The sequence below is a fragment of the Mauremys mutica genome, chromosome 1 (assembly GCF_020497125.1).
Source record: "Mauremys mutica isolate MM-2020 ecotype Southern chromosome 1, ASM2049712v1, whole genome shotgun sequence".
Classification (NCBI taxonomy): domain Eukaryota; kingdom Metazoa; phylum Chordata; order Testudines; family Geoemydidae; genus Mauremys; species Mauremys mutica.
In genome coordinates, this window is record NC_059072.1 from 373,864,604 (window position 1) to 373,883,712 (window position 19,109).

Genomic DNA, 19,109 nt, shown 5'->3' on the forward strand with positions numbered 1-19,109 from the left:
CTTTTTTATAGATGGGCACTACATTAGCTTTTTTCCAGTCATCCGGGACCTCCCCCGATCACCATGATTTTTCAAAGATAATGGCCAATGGCTCTGCAATCTCATCGGCCAATTCCTTTAGCACCCTCGGATGCAGCGCATCCGGCCCCATGGACTTGTGCTCGTCCAGCTTTTCTAAATAGTCCCGAACTACTTCTTTCTCCACAGAGAGCTGGTCACCTCCTCCCCATACCGTGCTGCAGAGTGCAGCTGTCTGGGAGCTGACCTTGTCTGTGAAGACAGAGGCAAAAAAAGCATTGAGTACACTAGCTTTCTCCACATCCTCTGTCACTAGGTTCCCTCCCTCATTCAGCAAGGGGCCCACACTTTCCTTGTTTCTTCTTGTTACTAACATACCTGAAGAAACCCTTCTTGTTACTCCTAACATCTCCGGCTAGCTGCAATTCCAAGTGTGATTTGGCCTTCCTAATTTCACTCCTGCATGCCTGAGCAATACTTTTATACTCCTCCCTGGTTATTTGTCCAATCTTCCACTTCTTGTAAGCTGTTTTTTTGTGTTTAAGACGAGCAAGGATTTCACTGTTAAGCCAAGCTGGTCGCCTGCCATATTTACTTTTCTTCCTATACATTGGGATGGTTTGTTCTGCAACCTCAATAAGGATTCTTTAAAATACAGCCAGCTTTCCTCGACTCCTTTCCCCGTCATATTATTCTCCCAGGGGACCTTGCCCATCAGTTCCCTGAGGGAGTCGAAGTCTGCTTTTCTGAAGTCCAGGGTCTCTGTTCTACAGCTGTCCTTTCTTCCCTGTGTCAGGATCCTGAACTCGACCATCTCATGGTCACTGCCTCCCAGGTTCCCATCCACTATTGCTTCCTCTACTATTTCTTCCCTGTTTGTGAGCAGCAGGTCAAGAAGAGGTTTTCCCCTAGTTGGTTCCTCCAGCACTTGCACCAGGACATTTTCTCTACATTTTCCAGAAACTTCCTGGATTGTCTGTGCAATGGAGGGTGTGTCAAGGATTCTCTTATCTCTGTTTGCCTGGGCATTAAATGATGGTATCTGCCATCTGGACAGATTTGCATATTCAGTATTGACACCTAGTCCCCTCCCCACACTGGTCTATAAATGCCCCAGGCACGGCCAGTGTCGCATGCAGGCTGCACTTGATCCGACCTTGCACCAGAGCAGCTACACAGAGAGACAATCAGGTGAGACCCTGGCTTCCTCCAGCTTCTTCCTCCTCCTGCTCCGGGTGGCTGGCGGCAGCTGATCCATTACAGGGGCGGGTGCCCTGTGTGAGTCCCCTGATCCGGGGCCGTCTCTGTCTCACCCCTTCCTCCCACCCAGCACAGCCCTGCATGCAGCACCCTAACGCCCGGCAGAGCCCTGCCGAGCGCTCTGCCCCTCCAGAGCTGGGCCCGGCATCCAGTCCTGTGTCCAGTCCCCATGGAGCATCACTCTGCCGGGCAGCTCTCCCATTGGGACCCTTCTCCCAGGCATGGTGCCACAGGGATCCCAACCCCCACCATGAGGTGCAGCGACTATCACTCCTCCCAGCCATCCCAACCACACACTGTTGGCTTTCCAGACACTCAGTCTCCCTGGAGCTGGAAATATGAGTGTGATTCAAACACCTGTTAGTGGGGAAAGGCCTGGGGGTGGGGTCAGTGGGTGTCTCATGTACCAGGTGCTGGGTGATAAGTTGAGAGGCTCCAGGTTTCTAACACTAAACTGGTCTCTGGTCAGAGAACGATTACAGAGGTGCTGCACCTGCAGCTGGCATTCCAGCCACGTGCACACAGACTGGCCTCCATCCTGGTGGCACTGGGGCCTCTTCCAAACTCTTCCTTCCTCCCACCTCTGCTCTCCCTCCACGTTCCATGTAGGTGGCTACCGTGGGGACCTGCCAGCCCCAGCACTGGGGAGAGAGGGACAGCGGGAGATGGCAAATGCCCCTTCTGAGAACCACTTTGCTCTGCAAATGGGACCCTGTTGCCTGGGACCCAGGTCCCATCTGAGGGACCCCGACCTCCCTGCTGCCTGCAGAGCCCAGCCACTGAGGAGCTGGACCTGGCTCCCTGCCGGGTGTCCAGTTCTGTCCCTGGAGCACGGCTCAATGAGGGCTAGAGGCAGAAGGGCCCTTTGGAACCAGGTAGATGGGCTCCGAGCTGCATCCCCTCGGGCTGGGGGACGGGATCCCTCTCTGGGCCCTTCCAGCCCAGCCAGGCCCTTTAGCAAACAGCCCCAGCTCCAAAGCAGTGAAATGGCCCATGAGGGATGAGGGGGGTCGCTCCAGGGGCTGTCTGAGGCTGTCATGCAACATCTCCCTTTGGGTTTTCTCCACAGGAGAAGTGAGAAGATGGGGCCAGTCGCCTACTTCAGCCTCTGCCTCCTCTGCTGCCTGATCTTTAACCCCTCGCTGGAAGGTGAGTCCCTGCCCAGCCCCTCGGAGCTGGAGACCCCAGGCTCTGTTTGCCCTTGATGGGAAGTGAATTCATTTCACTCAGGGACCCCCAGCCCCATCATGGAGGAGCAGCAGCCATCACAGATGGATCCCCCGAGCCCCTTCCCCACCAAACCCATCAATCCAGACCCCACGGCTTCCTGCTGCCCCTGGCTCTGAGTGCAGAGGGAATCCCTGAGACCTGCTGTGGCTGAGTGTGAGAGACAGGCTGTGAACTAAACCCGCCCCCATCTCCTGTTCCTGCTTATGGGGTCACTTTCCTCCCCAGGGCGAGGGGGAGGCATCCCAACCAGGGAAGAGAATGTGCCAATAACATCCCAAACAAGTAACATCCATCTTTTCATTGGGCTCAAAATGGCACCTCTTCGTAAACTTGATCCTTCTGCTTTGGGATAATCCAAACTCTTCCATCCTCCTCCCCCCACAAAGAAAATACTGGAACCCACAGAGTATTTCTTTCCCCCGGCACCCTTCCTTAACCCTGCAAATCTCTGCACTTACGCCACATACTCCTAATCCCTTCCCCACCCATCTGTCACTAGCTCTCTGCCTTCCCTTCCCTCTCTGGGCCCTCAGCTATCAGAGAATCATAGAAATGTGGGGCTGGAAGGGACCTCCAGTGGTCATCTAGTCCAGCCCCCCACACTGAGGCAGGACCAAGTAAACTTAGATCATCCCTGACAGGTGTTAGTCCAACCTGTTCTTAAAAACCTTCAGTGACAGGGAACCGACAACCGCCCTTGGAAGCCTGTTCCAGAGCTTCATTACCCTGGGAGTTAGGAAGTTTTTTCCTAATATCTAACCTAAATCTCCCCAGATGCAGATTAAGTTCATTACTGCTCATCCTACCATCATCAGACAATTGTTCACAATCCTCTTTATAACTGTTTGTAACATATGTGAAGATCGTTCTCTGGTTACCCCTCAGTCTTCTTTTCTATAGACTGAACATGCCTAGATTTTTAACCTTTCCTCACAGGTCAGGTTTCTAACCTTTTAGCATTTTTATTGTTCTCCTCTGGACTCTCTCCATCTTATCCACATCTTTCTGAAAGTGCAGCACCCAGACCTGGACACAGAACTCCAAATGAGACCTCGCTAGTGGTAAGATAGATCAGGACAATGACTTTCTGTGTCTTACACACAACACCCCTGTTAACACATCTATGACAGTCCTCACTCGTGGGTTCTTTGGTAGGGGAGCATTCCCTAGTGGTCAGCGCTTAGGTCCATGAGTTGCAGGAGGTTGTTGGCAGGGAAGCCTAGGCCCTCCCCCTCCATGAGGCTCCGACTCAGGGCCCTTTGAGGGCTCTCAGAGATCTGACAGAAGGGGCTGCTTAAGGCTGCCCTCCCCAGGCCACTTCATACTACCCCCCTGCAACAGGCACAAGGTCAGGGTCCGGGTTTGGGCAGCGTGAAAGGTGCCTGCTCACCCCCAGGCACCTTTCAGTGGCTGCATGCAGGGAGTAGCTCTCTTCCTCACTCAGGTTATCAACTGCCTCTCCTGCCGTAGGGTCCCCATCCTGGGCCAGATCAGCCCCAGGGCCTTCCCCTTCTAGGGCCGTCCAAGCCAAATGCAGGAGAATTAACAAAACTCAGAGTCCATAGGAGAGGGAGAGGGGAATATTTCCCTCCCAGGCTGCCTCTGGGTCAGGCCCTCCCTTCCCTCAGGGAAGTGACCTTTGGGCAGGTGTCCTGGGGAGAGATTCTGCCTTTTTCTCAGCTCAGGTTCCCTCTGCTGGAGCTTCAGGTCTGCTCTCTTCCCTGCTCTGCCACCAAATGAGCTGCTCCCCTGCCTTTTAACTCCTCCTCCAGCTGGACCATTTCCTACAGATGGGGTGGGGTTGCATGTCCTTACCCCTGGCTGCCCAGTGTGGGGTTTGTATACCCCATTACAACATCCCAGGATGATATCCGCCTTTTTCTCAACTGCATCACATTGTCGACTCATATTCAATTTGTGGTCCACTATAAACTCCAGATCCTTTTCAGCAGTTCTACCACCTAGCTAGTTAGTCCCCATATCATAGTTGTGCATTTGATTTGTCCTTCCTAAATGAAACACTTTGCACCTGTGTTTATTTAATTTCATTTTGTTGATTTCAGACCAAATCTCCAGTTTGTTAAAACCATTTGGATTCAAATCCTGTCCAAAGTGCTAGCAACCCCTCCCAGCTTGTTGTCATCCACAAAATGTATAGGCGTAATCTCCAGTCCATTATCCAAGTCATTCATGAAAATGTTGAACAGTACCAGACCCATGACAGACCCCCAAGGGACCCCACTAGATGTGTCCCACCCATTTGACATCGAAGCATTGATAACTACTCTTTGAGTAGGGTCTTTCAACCAGTTGTGCACCCACCTTATAGTAATTTCGTCTGGATCACATTTCCACAGTTTGCTTATAAGAACATCATGGGGGACTGTCAAAAGCATTAATAAAATCAAGAGATAGCAACTCCACAGCTTCCCCCCATTCATGGGGCCAGTAACCCTGTTAAAGAAGGAAATTAGGTTGGCTTGGCATGGTTTGATCTTTCCTTAAGTATCCTAGGATGAATTTCATCAGGCTCTGCCTCCAGGAAACATATAAATTATCTAAACATTCTTTAACTGGTTCTTTCCCTATTTTGGCTTGTGCTCCTTCCCTCTCATTGATAATACTAATTATGTGAAGTACCTGGTCGCAATTTCCCTTTTTAGTGAAGATTGAAACAAAATAGGCATTAAACACCTTCGCCTTCTTGATATTGTTCATTATTAACTCTTCTTCCAAGCTACGTGATAGATGTACACTTTCCTTCATCTTTCTCTTGCTCCTGAGATATTTATGGAATCCCTCCTCATTGCCTTTTATGTCCCTTTCTAGGGGTCATCATTTTCTGCCTTAATCTTTCTGATTTTGTTTGTGCATGTTTGTGCTATTCTATTGTGCCCCTCCTTCGCAATTTGTCCACGTTTTCACTTTTTGTGGGGTAACTTTTTAATTTTCAGGGGGGAGGGATAGCTCAGTGGTTTGAGGATTGGCCTGCTAAACCCAGGGTTGTGAGTTCAATCCTTGAGGGGGCCATTTAGGGATTGGGGCAAAAATCTGTCTGGGGATTGGTCCTGCTTTGAGCAGGGGGTTGGACTAGATGACCTCCTGAGGTCCCTTCCAACTCTTATATTCTATGATTCTATGAATTGAAGAGCTCCTGATAGCCTATTACTGATCTCTTGATATTCTTCCTATTTTAATTTTGCATCCAGCTAATGTGCTGTTGCACCTCTAATACTGTCTCTTTGAGACACTGCCAGCTTCACTGAGCTCTTTTTCCCTTAGATTTTCTTCTGATGGGACCTTACTGACCAGTTCACTGAGTTTGTTAAAGTTACCTTCTTTGAAGTCCATTGTGTTTATTCTGCTGCTGTAATTCCTACTCTTCCTTAGAATCATGAAATCTTTCATTTCACAGTCCCTTTCACCCAATTATCTTCAAACTTCAGATTTGCAACCAAATCCCCCCGTTAGTCAGAATTAAGTCTGTCCCTGCCAGCAGGTATATGGGATCTTGGGGAGCAATTACCACACGGGTGGGGTGCAAAATAAACTTTATTTAGAAAATGCAAAAACAGGGAAAATTCAATAGTGAGGGGTATGGGGTTGTTAAGGTAGACAGTTGGGGAGGGGTTTCTTTTTGGTGAACAGTAAGGGGGTTTCAATAGTGGGGTACAACACAGTAGGATACAATACAGTGGGTGATCAGTTAACACTGAGGTATAAATGTAACAGGTAGCTAGCGATTTCTATGTAAAAAGGTGTGTCACAGCAGCATATAACCAACTAACAGTTATGGATAAAATGTGTTAAATAACAAACAATTTTAGGTAAAAATGTGTCACAGTGGTGTAAATGTAGAATGTGAGGGGTATCAGAAAGGAAGAAAGTAACCAATGGGGTTTTATGCTAGAGATTTAAACTTAGTGAGACAGAGCAAACAGGCTGCAAGCTTAAGCAGCGGAGTGTGTGTAACAAGGTAGAAAGACACAGAGAAGCTGGGGCGAGGGGTTGCAGTGGGAAGACAGACAATTACAATTATACAGAACACAGCAAAATCTTATCTATGAGCTAACTTAACCAAGACTACACAAATTAAAACACAATGCAACAATTCTCTAAGCCTAACTTACAAAGTATAATGCTAAACTTAACTTAATGGGTGCACCTTATGCTAAGGGTAGTTCTAGAGGGCTGAGTGGTGTGTGTCCAGGACACAGCTCCAAAGAGGGGGCGGGGAGGGGGTGACTGCAGCAGTGGATACAGCTGAAAACAGTCCAAGGCAAAGCCCACAGGAGCAGAACTTAGCAGCAGCACAAACTTATTTTCAGTGGCAGAGTGCCACGGGGTTTAAGAGAGAGGTTTTAAAACACAGACCAAGGTTTAGCTTGAGTCTGTGTGCTGGGGAGACAGAGCCAGCAGCTAAAATAATAAAATAAAAGTATAGAAAGTTTCACAGAGGGATTCTTACCATCCCCCAAGGCAGCAACAGAGGCAGAAACAGCAAGCACATCAGAAGGCTTGGTACAGTCTTGATAATCAGGAGATCTCTCAGGCAGCAATTCATTCTTCGGGGGGGGGGGTTCAAAAACAGGGGTATGCTCAAAAATAAAACGAGAGTGGAGAAAGGACCCCCAGAACCCCTGGTTGATCAGACCAGGCAGCAATGCAAGAACCTTTCTGAAGTCTGTTCAAAAAATGTCTGTTTTTAAAGGCAAACCCTGGAAGCTTCCCGCCAGTAACTCTGATTGGCTCCCCCTCTTACAGGGAGGAGGGAGGCAGAGAAAAAACTGCAGGCAGCCACAGAGGCATGTTTGGACTAGCCCTGAGCCCAGAGGTATGACTCATGCCCAGGATCTTAAAAACACAATAGGTCTTGCAGCTCTGGACAGTGGCCACCCTACACCAAGCCCAGGTTTTAACAAGGTGATAACAGGACTAACCCTTTGAACAGGGCAGTGGTCCCACTTAGCATAAGTGGCCATCCCTTTGAGAAGGGCAATGGCTCTGGTTAGACAACTTAAAGGGCCCTCCCTTTGAGAAGGGCAGAGGCCCTGGTAAACAACTTAACAGCCAGGGAGGGGCGGCCACAGGAGGAAAACAAGAACAAAATGGAGTAAGGGGACAGCTGTAAGAACAAAATGGAGCTGTAACAGACAAAGTCTAATGTGGCTTTTCCCCTTTTCTCCACTTTTGGAAATAAGAAGTTACCCCCAATACATTCTAAGAACCTTTGAAAATGTTATGTTTTGCCATATTGCTTTTCCAACAGATATCTGGGAAGCTGAAGTCCCCCCATTAGTACTAGGTCTTGTCTTTTGGATATTTCTGTTATTTGTTCTAGAAATACCCCATCCTCCTCCTGATGTGGTGGGCTAGAGTAGACCCCTACCATGACATCACCCTTCTTTTTTCCCCTTTTATCTTTACCCAGAGATTTTCAGTTGCTCTGCCTCTCGCCTTCTGGACCTCAGAACAAGTGAATATTCTTGATGTCTAATGCAACACCTCTTCCTTTTTACTCTGCCCGTCATTCCTGAACAAGCTATACCTCTCCCTACCAATATTCCAGTCAGGAGATTTATCCCACCAAGTCTCTTTGATACCAACTAAATCATAATATACCTTATATACTACTAATACTGCCAGTTCTTCCATTTACTCCCCATACTCCTTGCATTTGTGTAGAGACATCTGAGATGTACAGCAGATTCCCGCATTGTTATCCCTCTTGTTGCTCCTATGACCCCCACTGTAATTTTCCTTCCTCCCTTCCCCACCAACATTTAGCCTTCTGTTAAGGTCACCAGTGGGATTTTGTCACCCGCCCCTTTTGAACCTAGTTCAAAGCCCTCCTCACTCTGTTGGCAAATGGGTGTGTGGTGTCCCTTCAGCCTCTACTACACTCCAATACCCACAACCTCCCCTGTGCTCCCAGCCTCACCAGTGTCCCCATGACACCCAGTGCTTCCCATCCTCACCTCATGGTCCCCTGTGTCCTCTGACTCAACCCCCTTGATACCCCTCCCCGTCAGGTTCCCCAGTGCTCCTGCACAGATCATCTTCCTTGAGGGCAGCCCAGCTCCTGTCCCCTTGGAGAGGAGACAGTGGTAATTTTCAGTAGGACAGCCGCACTGCCACGGACAAAGGTGGCATGGAAGTGGCAGCTGTTTTAAATGACTGGCTTCAGCCCCACTGAAAGTCATAGGAGATAGTGGCCATTTTGAGAGAGGGCAAACGTTCACAGGATTTGGGGAGATCTGGAGAAGCTGGAAGGATGACAACTGGCAGTTCTGCTCCCATTCTCTTCTCCGAAACAGCCTCTCACCACATTGTTCTCTCTCCCCATCCCATCCCCTCTCTCGGATCAGGAATAGGGGCCACATCCTGTCCCCCGGAATGGCTCCTCTACCAAAGCCACTGCTATGCGTTCTTCCCCGAAAAGGTGTCCTGGTCGGATGCTGAGGTATGAGACTCTTCTCAGGGATCCACCGGGCAGGGTGGGTTAGTGGGCAGGGGCTGAAGGGGTTTGGTGACACCACCAATGGCCCCAGGATGTACCCCAGCAGAGGTGGGCTGGGGAGGTTGCAGAAGTGACGTGGCTGGTGCCAGGCCCTGGGGCTCGGGAGCACTGATGGGGGCTCTCTCCCCTCACAGCCATCCTTGCTCCTGCTGCAGCCTGGTGGGGCAGGACCCCACACCAGTGCCAAACAGCGTCCTCCTGCAGGGGAGTAACAGGCTTTGCTGATGTCCCTGCTGCAGGTGCAGTGTCAGTATCACCGCAAGGGGGCCCATCTCGCCTCCATTATCACTGCTGCAGAAGGGAACACGGTGGCCAAATACATCACCGAGTCAGGCGCCAACGATCACGCCTGGATCGGACTCCACGACCCTCGACAGGTGAGTGCCCACCTCTGGCAGCTGCTTCCCTCCACCCCCATGACTGTTTCCCAGGGGCTGTGCAGAGACCTTGAGTCCTCATAGGGCTGCCAGGATCTCCCTCCCCCACTCCCAGGGTCTCCCATCTGCACTCCACCTTTAACCCCTGCCAGGGGCAGCTCTAGACATTTCGCCGCCCCAAGCAGGGCGGCAGGCCGCGGAGGAGCGCTCTGCCAGTCCCGTGGCTCCGGTGGACCTCCCGCAGGCGTGCCTGCGGATGCTCCACCGGAGCTGCGGGACCAGCGGACCCTACGCAGGCACATCTGCGGGAGGTCCACTGGAACCGGCTGCCACCCTCCCGGCGCCGGCAGAGCACCCCCCGCGGCATGCCACCCCAAGCATGCGCTTGGCGTGCTGGGGCCTGGAGCCGCCCCTGACCCCTGCCCTCCCGCACCCCTTCCATCTCCATCCTACCATAAACACCGACTCCCCTTTGGCTTTTCCCTTCTAAATACAGCCAGGCCCTGCTCTCCCCATCATCAAACTGACCTCTGACCTCTCCAGCTACTGCCCCGTCTCCCTTCCCCTGCCAGCTCATGCAATGTGCCGTGTCCTCCCCCTGCACCCCACATCCCGGCTCCACTCCACTCTCAACAAGCTTTCTGGTAACTTTATCCTGCCCAAGACTTGAGCCTCTGCTCCCCCTTGACCTCTGCGCTGCCCCTGTCACTGCTGGTCGCTCCCTCAGCTTGGGGATCCCGTCCTGGCCTGGTTCTCCTTAGGAGAGCCCCCAGCTCCTTAGGGCAGGGAGACGAAGGGGGAGCAGTCACAGGCTGGGAAGGACGTCCCAGAGGGGGAAGGAGCCGTTATGAACATAGAACTAGAAAGAACCTCCAGGGTCACCGAGTCCAGCCCGTGCTACGGCCGGCAACCCCCTCACACCACCCCCTGCGTAAACCTATCAAGCTCCATCTGAAGCTTTGTCTCCATCAGTTTCCTTTCCCTCCCCCCTACACAGGGAGGTGCTGGGGTCAGGAGGCTCCCTGAACAGCACACACAGACTGAGCCCCTGGATCCCCTGCCCCAGACCTGAGGCCGGGCTGGACCCAGTGCGGGAGGGGTGAGAGGCTCTGTATCCCTTTCTCTAGTGTCCTCAGCCCTCCAGCTCCCCCCGGCCTGGCAGTGGATGGGCACTAGTTCTCTGAACCCCGAAGCCAGCTAGTCCCCCCATGAGCTGAGGCCAGGCCAGAGCCAGCACCCCTAGAGGTGAAACACCCCACGTGCCCTTCTCTGATTCTACTGCGCTACCCAGTCCTGCTAACTAGGGTCAGACTGACGCTGAGCCCACTGGAGGGGAAAAGGCCTCGTGTCCCATTCACTGATCCATCCGGCAGCTCCATCACGGATGCACTTTTATTTTGCTTAAGCAGGATGAGATCACCCACCTTAAACCACTAGTGCCCCCCGGGGGCTGTGCCCACTAGGGACTAGAACACATTCCAGAGTGACTCTGCTCCATCACAAGATAATTAGTTAATTCAGGCTTGGAAGGGAGATGGTGAAATTCATGTGCTAAGTGTTACTATTAGATCAGTGACTCCAGGGCCCGTCCCCCTGAGCTGGCCTCTCCCCACCGACTGCCCAACGGCCCTTCCCCGACTCTCCCACTGCCTGAGTGGGGCACTTCTGTGTTGGGTTCTGTGTTTCTACGGTGCCTTGTCACCAATGTCTCTTCTCCCCGGGACCCCACGACCTTTCTCCCCTGTCTCTGCAGACCAGACGCTGGACATGGACAGATGGCTCCCTGTATCGCTTCAGTAGCTGGAGTGCTGGAGAACCACGTAACCTGAACAACAATGAGTTCTGCACTGAGCTGCTGAAAAACAGAGGTAAGCTGGTGAGCTACAAGGATAAGCAGAGAGTTGAAACACACATGCACCAACAAAGGAGCCAAGACAGGCCCCTGGCCACACACTCCGGCACTCTCTGCTGGCATGGCCTCCTGTCCTGTCACCCTGCCTCGCTCCCTCAGCTCACACTGCCGCTCTCTCTCCCCTGATCTCACCCAAAAATTCCTCCCCATGTGTCCCAGTTTGAGGCTCAGCTCTAGTCAGAAGCAGGCCATCCAGTACATTTGGTCCCAGATGATCAGTTAAAGGGAAAGACAAGAGCGGAGCTATTGCCTACTAGGTGCCATGTAGGGACTCTTCGGGTGGTGCCTTGGTGGCTTTTGCCACCCTGATTCTGGAGGCAGGCGGGGGCTATTTTGGCCTCAGGAAAATTTAGAGCAGCCTCAGGGCTGCTCTGACAGTGGCAGTAACAACTTGGAAGGCCAGAGCACAGGGGCTCCAGCCACACCCCAGCCTGTCTCCTATGTTGGGGAGGCCAGGACTGGGCAGGGCATCTGTTTCTGCTGGGTTCCCTAAGCAAGAGGAATCCCCAGCTGGCCATTAAGCCAGCTTCCTGCTGGAGTTGCTGGAGTAGGGTAGGGGGCTGGAGCGGGGCTGAAGGCCTCGTCCCCTTGGCTGGCAGTAGGACATGGAGCTGGGTGAACAGGGAAAGCTCACTCGCTAATTCAAGAGAGATTCATTCTTCATGGGCCATGCTAGTCACACGGCCTCACCCACCCTCCGACGCGCCTGAGTCTGAGTGTTCAGCAGCGTTGGCACGAATGCTCTTTCCCCCACAAACTCACACTGGGCAGGAGATTTCCCCCCACTGTCTCCTACATAAAAGTGTCACTCATCCAATCCTGGAGCAGGAACAATGCCATGTGACTTGCACGACCAATCACACCCACAGCTAATAGTTGAAGTGAAAAATTTCCCAGACAAGTACGAAAACCGTTTCTGAATAATGCTCCCGAGGCTGTGTGGCTCTGCGAAGGGGAAAGAGGGTGAAATTCACAACAATTCATCAACCCGAATCCGTAGTGTTGTCTCCTGGGGAGAGATGCTGCCTCTGGGCCCTGCTCAAACCCAGATGTGTAGGGGATGGAGGTAGGGCCGGCTCATTCAGCACAGAACGACCCAGCTTCCCTCTTCCTGAGCTTGTCTCCCCGCGGGCACCTAGCCAGGGCTCTGTGCTCTCCTTTCTGGCCTTTTGAGGGTTGTTGGCAGGGAGAGGAGGTAACAGCAGTCGCAGATCGAGAGGCAGCCTGGTATAGTGGACAGGTACGGAGCTGTGACTCTAGAGACCTGGCTTCTATTCCTGGACCTGCCATTGATCTGCTGGGTGACCTTCCCCACTCTGGGCCTCAGTTTCCCTACACACCTCTTGTCTGTTTAGACTGTGCATTCTCTGGGGCAGGGACTGTCTGTCAGTGTGTGCATGCACCACATCTAGCACCAAGGGGCCCCGTCGTGCTCTCATCAGACATATTCCAGCACAATAGAAGAGGGTCTCCTGCTGACACAGCATCCCTCAGGGAGCGAAGGAGTCTGTCCCTGTCTGAGGCACATGGGGCTTCGTCTCCAGCCTCCTCATCCTCACAGCCTCATGCCCAGCAGCTGGTGGGGAGGGTCTTCTCTCAGCAGGGTGCATGGGAGGGGTCACTGTAAGGGCAGGAATGGCCCCAATCGCCCTTCCCCCACCCCAGTGATTTCTGTTTTACCTTCTAGGTTTTAAGAACTGGAACGATGCTCCCTGTAACAAGCTAAACGGCTACGTTTGCAAGTATGGACTGTAGCCAGGGGAGTCACTCGCCTGCGCCTGAAGGGGTTGCTCAGCGCCTGGGATGCAAAAGAACTGGGCTCCTTGGGATGATCAGGCAACGTCCCAGACTTTCCGATGCCTTTGCTGCATGGAGGGCCTGTCCCCTCCCTCCCTGAGAGACCAGATCTCACTTCCCCAGCTGCAAACCCTCTTCCCGCAAGTGTCTCTGTTCTAGTTACACGCCTGCCCCTTCCCGCCCTTCCCCTCAGTGCCTGCAGCCCACGACAAGAATAAACTCTCCGGAGTGTGCAGTTCTGTGTGTGTCTCCTCTGTCCCATTCCTGGCCCCACGTAGACACGTCCATCCAGCCCCTCTGACTGTGACCTGAACCACCCAGATCCCAGTGGAGGAGAGGATGGGGACCCCTGGAGGGAGGCAGGATGGGCAGGGGCGGCTCCAGGCACCAGAAAAGCAAGCACCTGCTTGGGGCAGCCCATTTGCAGGGGCGGCATGGGAGCTGAGAACCAACAGGGGGCTCTGGGAGCTGTAGTTCCTTGGTTAGCTCCCTGCCTATAGAGCCAGCCCTGGAGCAGGGAAAGAGCTACATTTCCCAGCATTCCCTTGGCCACTACCAACTGGAAAGGAAGGAGGGGGACCTCATGCAGTAGCATGCTGTGAGTGGAGATTTGCACTGTGAGTGGTAGAGAGACCATATTTTAACATTCAAAAAACAGGACACTCCATGGGGAGGGAGGGTCGCCCCACTGCCACCATCCACTCCCTCCGACTGCCCCCCACAGAAACCCCAACTCATCCAACCCCCCCCACTCCCTGTCCCCTGATAACCCCCTCCCGGGACCCCTGCCCCTAACTGCCCTCAACTGCCCCCCAGGACCCCAGCCCCTATCTGAGCCTCCCTTCTCCCTGTCCCCAACTGCCCCCTCCTGAGACCCCCCCAACTTCCCCCCAGGACCCCACCCCCTACCTGTCCCCTGACAATCCCCTGGGACTTCCATGCCTATCTCGCCAATGCCTGTCCCCTGACTCCACCCCCAAACCCCTGACCCATCTAACCCCCCCATCTCCCTGCCCCTGACTGCCCCCCCAAACCTGCGCCCCATCCAACCCCCCCACTCCCTGTCCCTTGACTGCCCCCCCAGAACCCCCTACCCCTTCTCCAACCCCCCAGCCCCCCTACCTGCCACTCAGACCAGCAAGTCTGGCTCTGCACAGTCCCCAACACGCTGCTGCATACATGCTGCCGTGCTCCCCTGTGGAGCCCACAGCCCCCCACACACACACACACACACAGACACACCCAGTACCTGCCTTCCAGATTTGAACACCTCAAAATTCAGGAGTGCTCAAGCTCAGTTTGGGAAGCTGTTACTTCATTTCTCCCAAATCAAATATACTGATCCACTGTAACTTGCTGTAGAAAAAGTAGGATAAAATTGAGCAAGAAATGCTTCCCAGTGGTTATTAGGACTGGAATTGCTATTTTCAACAGCCAATGCCTTTTTTGTTTGTTTGTTTAAAAGGAAGACAGTGATACTGCATTGGCAAATTCCGCATAGAAAGAAAGAGTGGAACAAAAGAATAATAAAGGCACCTCAACTTTTCCTCATTTATGTAGGATAGTCTTATAATATGCATCCAGATATCCTCCAATCACACAAGCTGAAAATTGTTCCACTTTACTGCAGCTCTGTAACCATATGGGAACCAATCCTGTCTGTGTTCTGTGCACATCCAAAATTCCTGCTGAATGACCCGCCCTGGGAGCGAGTTACCAGTGACCCAGGGCTGCGGCGGAAGGAGGGTGCAGTTGGGGGCCACTGGTGTGGGGGGAGCCCAGGGCTGAGGTGGCAGGGAGTGTGCGTGTGGGTGGAGAGCCCAGGGCTGGGGCAGCAGGGGGTGCAGGGGGGAGCCCAAGGCTGGGACGGGGGACAGCCAAAGGTTTTTTTGCTTGGGGCGGCAAAAAACCTAGAGCCAGCCCTGAGGGTGGGTCAGACCTTTTGGCTAAGGGACAGGACTTGGTTCCCCTCCAGATATCTGCAATAACCAGAGTTTCCTCTCTTCTGGCCCACCCATCTCCTCCTGGTCTCATCTCCTCTCAGACCCTGAGCGCCTCAAAGCAGGGATGTGTCTAGCTGTTGTGTAAACATCATTGTCCTTCAGAGCTGGAAGCAGAATCCTGGACAGCCAGAGCTAAAGGACTAAGAGCCATTAGCTGAGAGCTGTAGCAATCTCCTGGGATCAGGCATTGAGAGGGACATGTATAAGGTGATGAGATGTCCTGATTTTATTGGGACAGTCCAGATATTTGGGGCTTTTTCTTATATAGGCACCTATTAGCCCCACCCCAGTCCCAATTTTTCACACTTGCTCTCTGGTCACCCTAGACACAGAGCACACACTTCCCAGTGGGGTACGGGCTCCATACACATCTCTGGTGCTATAGAAATCAAACACTATTCATAACAACAAAAAATTGAGCCAGGACTCCTGGGTTCCATTCCTGGCTTGGCCGCCATCGTCTTCCTGTGTGAACATCCCTGGGGAAAGCCCCTCCCTATCTCAGGCAGTACAGGGGGGGCTAATGACACCAACCTGCCACTCAAGGATGGGGAGAGGGTAAAGCCAGGAGTGTCTGTGACGCACTTGGGGATCCTTGTATGGATGGTTCTCCAGGGAACCTTGTTAGTGAGGCTCAGGTGTCCCCAGCTCTGCACCTCAACGGGAGGGCTGGGTCACAACATCCAGCCCCTGGAACTCACCGGTTGGAGGGGGCTCTAGCCAGCTGTGCCCTTGGGCGGAGCGGGGTTGGGCCTTGTAGCAGGGTGAAACCCTGCTCCTGCTGTGAGGGGTTTAAAAGTGGCCTGGCAGGGCTTGAGAGCGGCTGCTCTCAAGGCTGGGCTGATTGGGGAAGTGGCTGCAGCTGGGGCCATGCCCCAAACTGAGCCACAGGCCTTATAAAAAAGGCCAGGGAAGCCAGAAGTCAAGACAGTCTCTCTCTGCCTGTAGAGGGAGAAGGGCCTGGCTGCAGGGAGCTAGACACAGGGGACCTGGGTGAAGCAGGGCTGGGGAAAGGCTGAGGAGCTGGGGAGCTCCAGCCTAGAAAGCCCCAGGCTACGGTCTAGCGAAGGGCCAACAGGTACTGGGGGTTGCAGAGGGCAGCCCAGGGGTAGGCCGAGGCAGCAGGTCCAAACCCCTTTGCCTGTGATGAATAGGCTGATACTGCAGTCTGCCCCAGAGTGTGGGGCTAGACAAGGACTGGCAGTAGCCAATACTGAGGCAAGGTGGGGCTAGAGGGTGGGGGTTCCTGAAGGAGGGGAAACCCAGAGAGAAAGGGGTTACTGCCGGGGGCAGCACCCCCTTGTAAAAGGGCACTGGGTCCAGGGAGGGACATGGGGGCCTGAAGGCAGGAGGATCACTGGCCTGCAGAGTGTGCTCCAGACTGGAACCGAGCTAATTCCCCAGAGTCACCAGCAGGAGGCGCCGCAGGGGTGAGTCCGACCCATCTACACATGGTGGAGAATGCGGGCATAGCGGTCCGCCCCTGATACAAGGGGCCAGGGCAAGGACTATGGGACTATTGCCTGGACTTTGAGACTTAAGAGATAAAACGGTGGAGAAAATGACAAAGGTGGACTATTATTGGAGAGCTTGTGTGGACCAACTCGCCGAGCAGCAAGCGTGGCTGCTTCAGCTGCTGTGGGGGCGGGCACATGGACCTCAACGGGGGCCAGGCACCTTGGGCTGGAGGCCAGTGCCGAGGCCTAAAGACTGTTTTGCCTGTGGGTGACGGGGACACCTGAGAAGGGTGTGCCCCTACTGGGTTGGGGCAGAGAGGCCTCACCCAGACAAGACTCGAGTGCCCCCTGTGAAGTTAACAGGGGGGCTCCAAACCTGTTGGGCTTGTGGGGAGCAGGGACACCTAAAGAGGGAGTGCCCTCATGGAGCTCCCAAGGCCCGGGCCAGCCCAGAAGGAAAGGCTAGGGCCCAAACAAGCAAGACTAGGGCCGTGGCAGGGGGAAGGAGCCGAGGGTGCTTCCACTGCCACACCAAGGGCCACCTAAAGAGGCATTGCCCCCTGAGGCAGAGAGGGGCAGTGTCAGAAACCAAGGCTCGGTCTGGGACTAGCCGCCAGGAAGGGGTAGTCCAGACTGAGGCCCCTAGAGAGAAAGGGGCTGGGGCAGAGAAGCCCCACCTAAATCAGGGAACCCACATAAGGGCCAGGAGAGCCGAGGTGGGGACCCAAACAGAAGTGGGGACCCACGTAGGACTAGGGAGGTCTATGGTGGGGACCCAGACTGTGAGTGAAGCAAGCAGGCTGCTCCAAGCGCTGGAGAGCCTGCGAGCAGAAAGGGATTCTCTGCGGGCCCAGCTGAGGAGAAAGCTGAGCCGGTAGAGCACCCCGCCTGTCCCCCGGTGGAGGGGTTCTTGAGGTGGGGGGTGTGTAGCAGGGTGAAACCCTGTTCCTGCTGTGAGGGGTTTAAAAGTGGCCTGGCAGGGCTGATTGAGGAAGTGGCTGCAGCTGGGGCCACGCCCCAAACTGAGCAACAGGGCCTTATAAAAAAGGCCAGGGAAGCCAGAAGCCAGACAGTCTCTCTCTGCCTGAAGAGGAAGAAGGGCCTGGCTGCAGGGGCTATAGGCAAGGTACCTAGGGTGAAGCAGAGCTGGGGAAAGGCTGAGGAGCTGGGGAGTTCCAGCCTAGAAAGCCCCAGGCTGCGGCCTAGCAAAGGGCCAACAGGTACTGGGGGTTGCAGAGGGCAGCCCAGGGGTAGGCCAAGGCAGCAGGTCCAAACCCCTTTGCCTGTGATGAATAGGCGGATACTGCAGTCTGCCCCAGAGCGTGGGGCTAGACAAGGACTGGCAGTGGCCAATACTGAGGCAAGGTGGGGCTAGAGGGTGGGGCTTCCCCAAGGAGGGGAAACCCAGAGAGAAAGGGGTTACTGCCAGGGGTCAGCACCCCATGTGAAAGGGCACCGGGTCCAGGGAGGGACACGGGGGCCTGAAGGCAGGCGGATCACTGGCCTGCAGAGTGCGTTCCGGACTGGAACCGAGCTAATTCCCCAGAGTCACCAGCAGGAGGCGCCGCAGGGGTGAGTCCAACCCGTCTACAGGCCTCTACTGAACACAGGTGATACAGAGCTGGAGCCAGTCTGGTCACCCGTGTGTTGGTATGTTTACAATGGGGATTAGAATTAAGAATGTGGTTAGTGTTTGGACTAAGATTCCAAAGAGGATGGATCTAGACTGTTCTCAGTGATGGCAGATGACAGAACAAGGAGTAATGGTCTCAAGTTGCAGTGGGGGAGGTCCAGGTTGGATATCAGGAAAAACTTTTTCACTAGGAGGGTGGTGAAGCACTGGAATGGGTTCCCTAGGGAGGTGGTGGAATCTCCTTCCTTAGGGGTTTTTGAGGTCAGGCTCGACAAAGCCCTGGCTGGGATGATTTAGTTGGGTTTGGTCCTGCTTTGAGCAGGGGGTTGGACTAGATGACCTCCTGAGATCACTTCCAACCCTGATATTGTATGATTCTATGACTCTGTGAAACGCTTGTGTAAGCAGAGTCAGGATGAGCTCTACCCTGACATCTGGTGGTAAATTATGGGGAGTGTGGAAAGGAATTTCAGGTATTGCATTGGCATTTCAGTTATTTGCATTGGCACCCCCCATCCCACCTAGTATAGCCCACAGCAGCCTGGGATGGTTATTTTGACAGCTTTGGGATCCCCAATTTCTTTGTTATTGGGGCAGGAGGAATAAAGTGGTGTCACCCTGATTATGTGAATGAGGAACTATGAGACTGCTTTATGACAGAGAGTCTTACCATCAATTAAGTAGCACTTGCTAGACAAGGGACATGGGTGCCAAAACCCAGTGAAATGAGAGAGGTTGGAGACTGGTGTGTGTACCCTATGGTATGGGCCCCCGTTTGAGGGCCTGGAACAGCCATTGTACAGCCTCCTCTCTCCACTGTTGAAGAGCAGAGCTAATTTTGATTCCATTAGGAGTCCATCTAGCGACTGCTAAGCTGAATTCACATGGGGCCAGTAGTGCAC

The 19,109-nt window shown here is 53.6% G+C and overlaps 1 protein-coding gene and 1 pseudogene across 1 annotated transcript in view; one reads left to right on the plus strand and one right to left on the minus strand.

Moving 5' to 3' along the window:
* LOC123363367 (kielin/chordin-like protein) overlaps window positions 1-1,083 on the minus strand; it is a 26,819-nt gene extending 25,736 nt beyond the window's left edge. Inside the window, exon 1 of the mRNA XM_045004264.1 lies at window positions 1,065-1,083. Coding sequence (XP_044860199.1) covers window positions 1,065-1,083 — 19 coding nt within the window. The remainder of the gene's footprint in view (window positions 1-1,064) is intronic.
* Window positions 1,084-1,126: 43 nt separating this feature from the next.
* On the plus strand, window positions 1,127-13,072 carry LOC123369341 (annotated as a pseudogene).
* The last annotated feature ends 6,037 nt before the right edge of the window (window positions 13,073-19,109 follow it).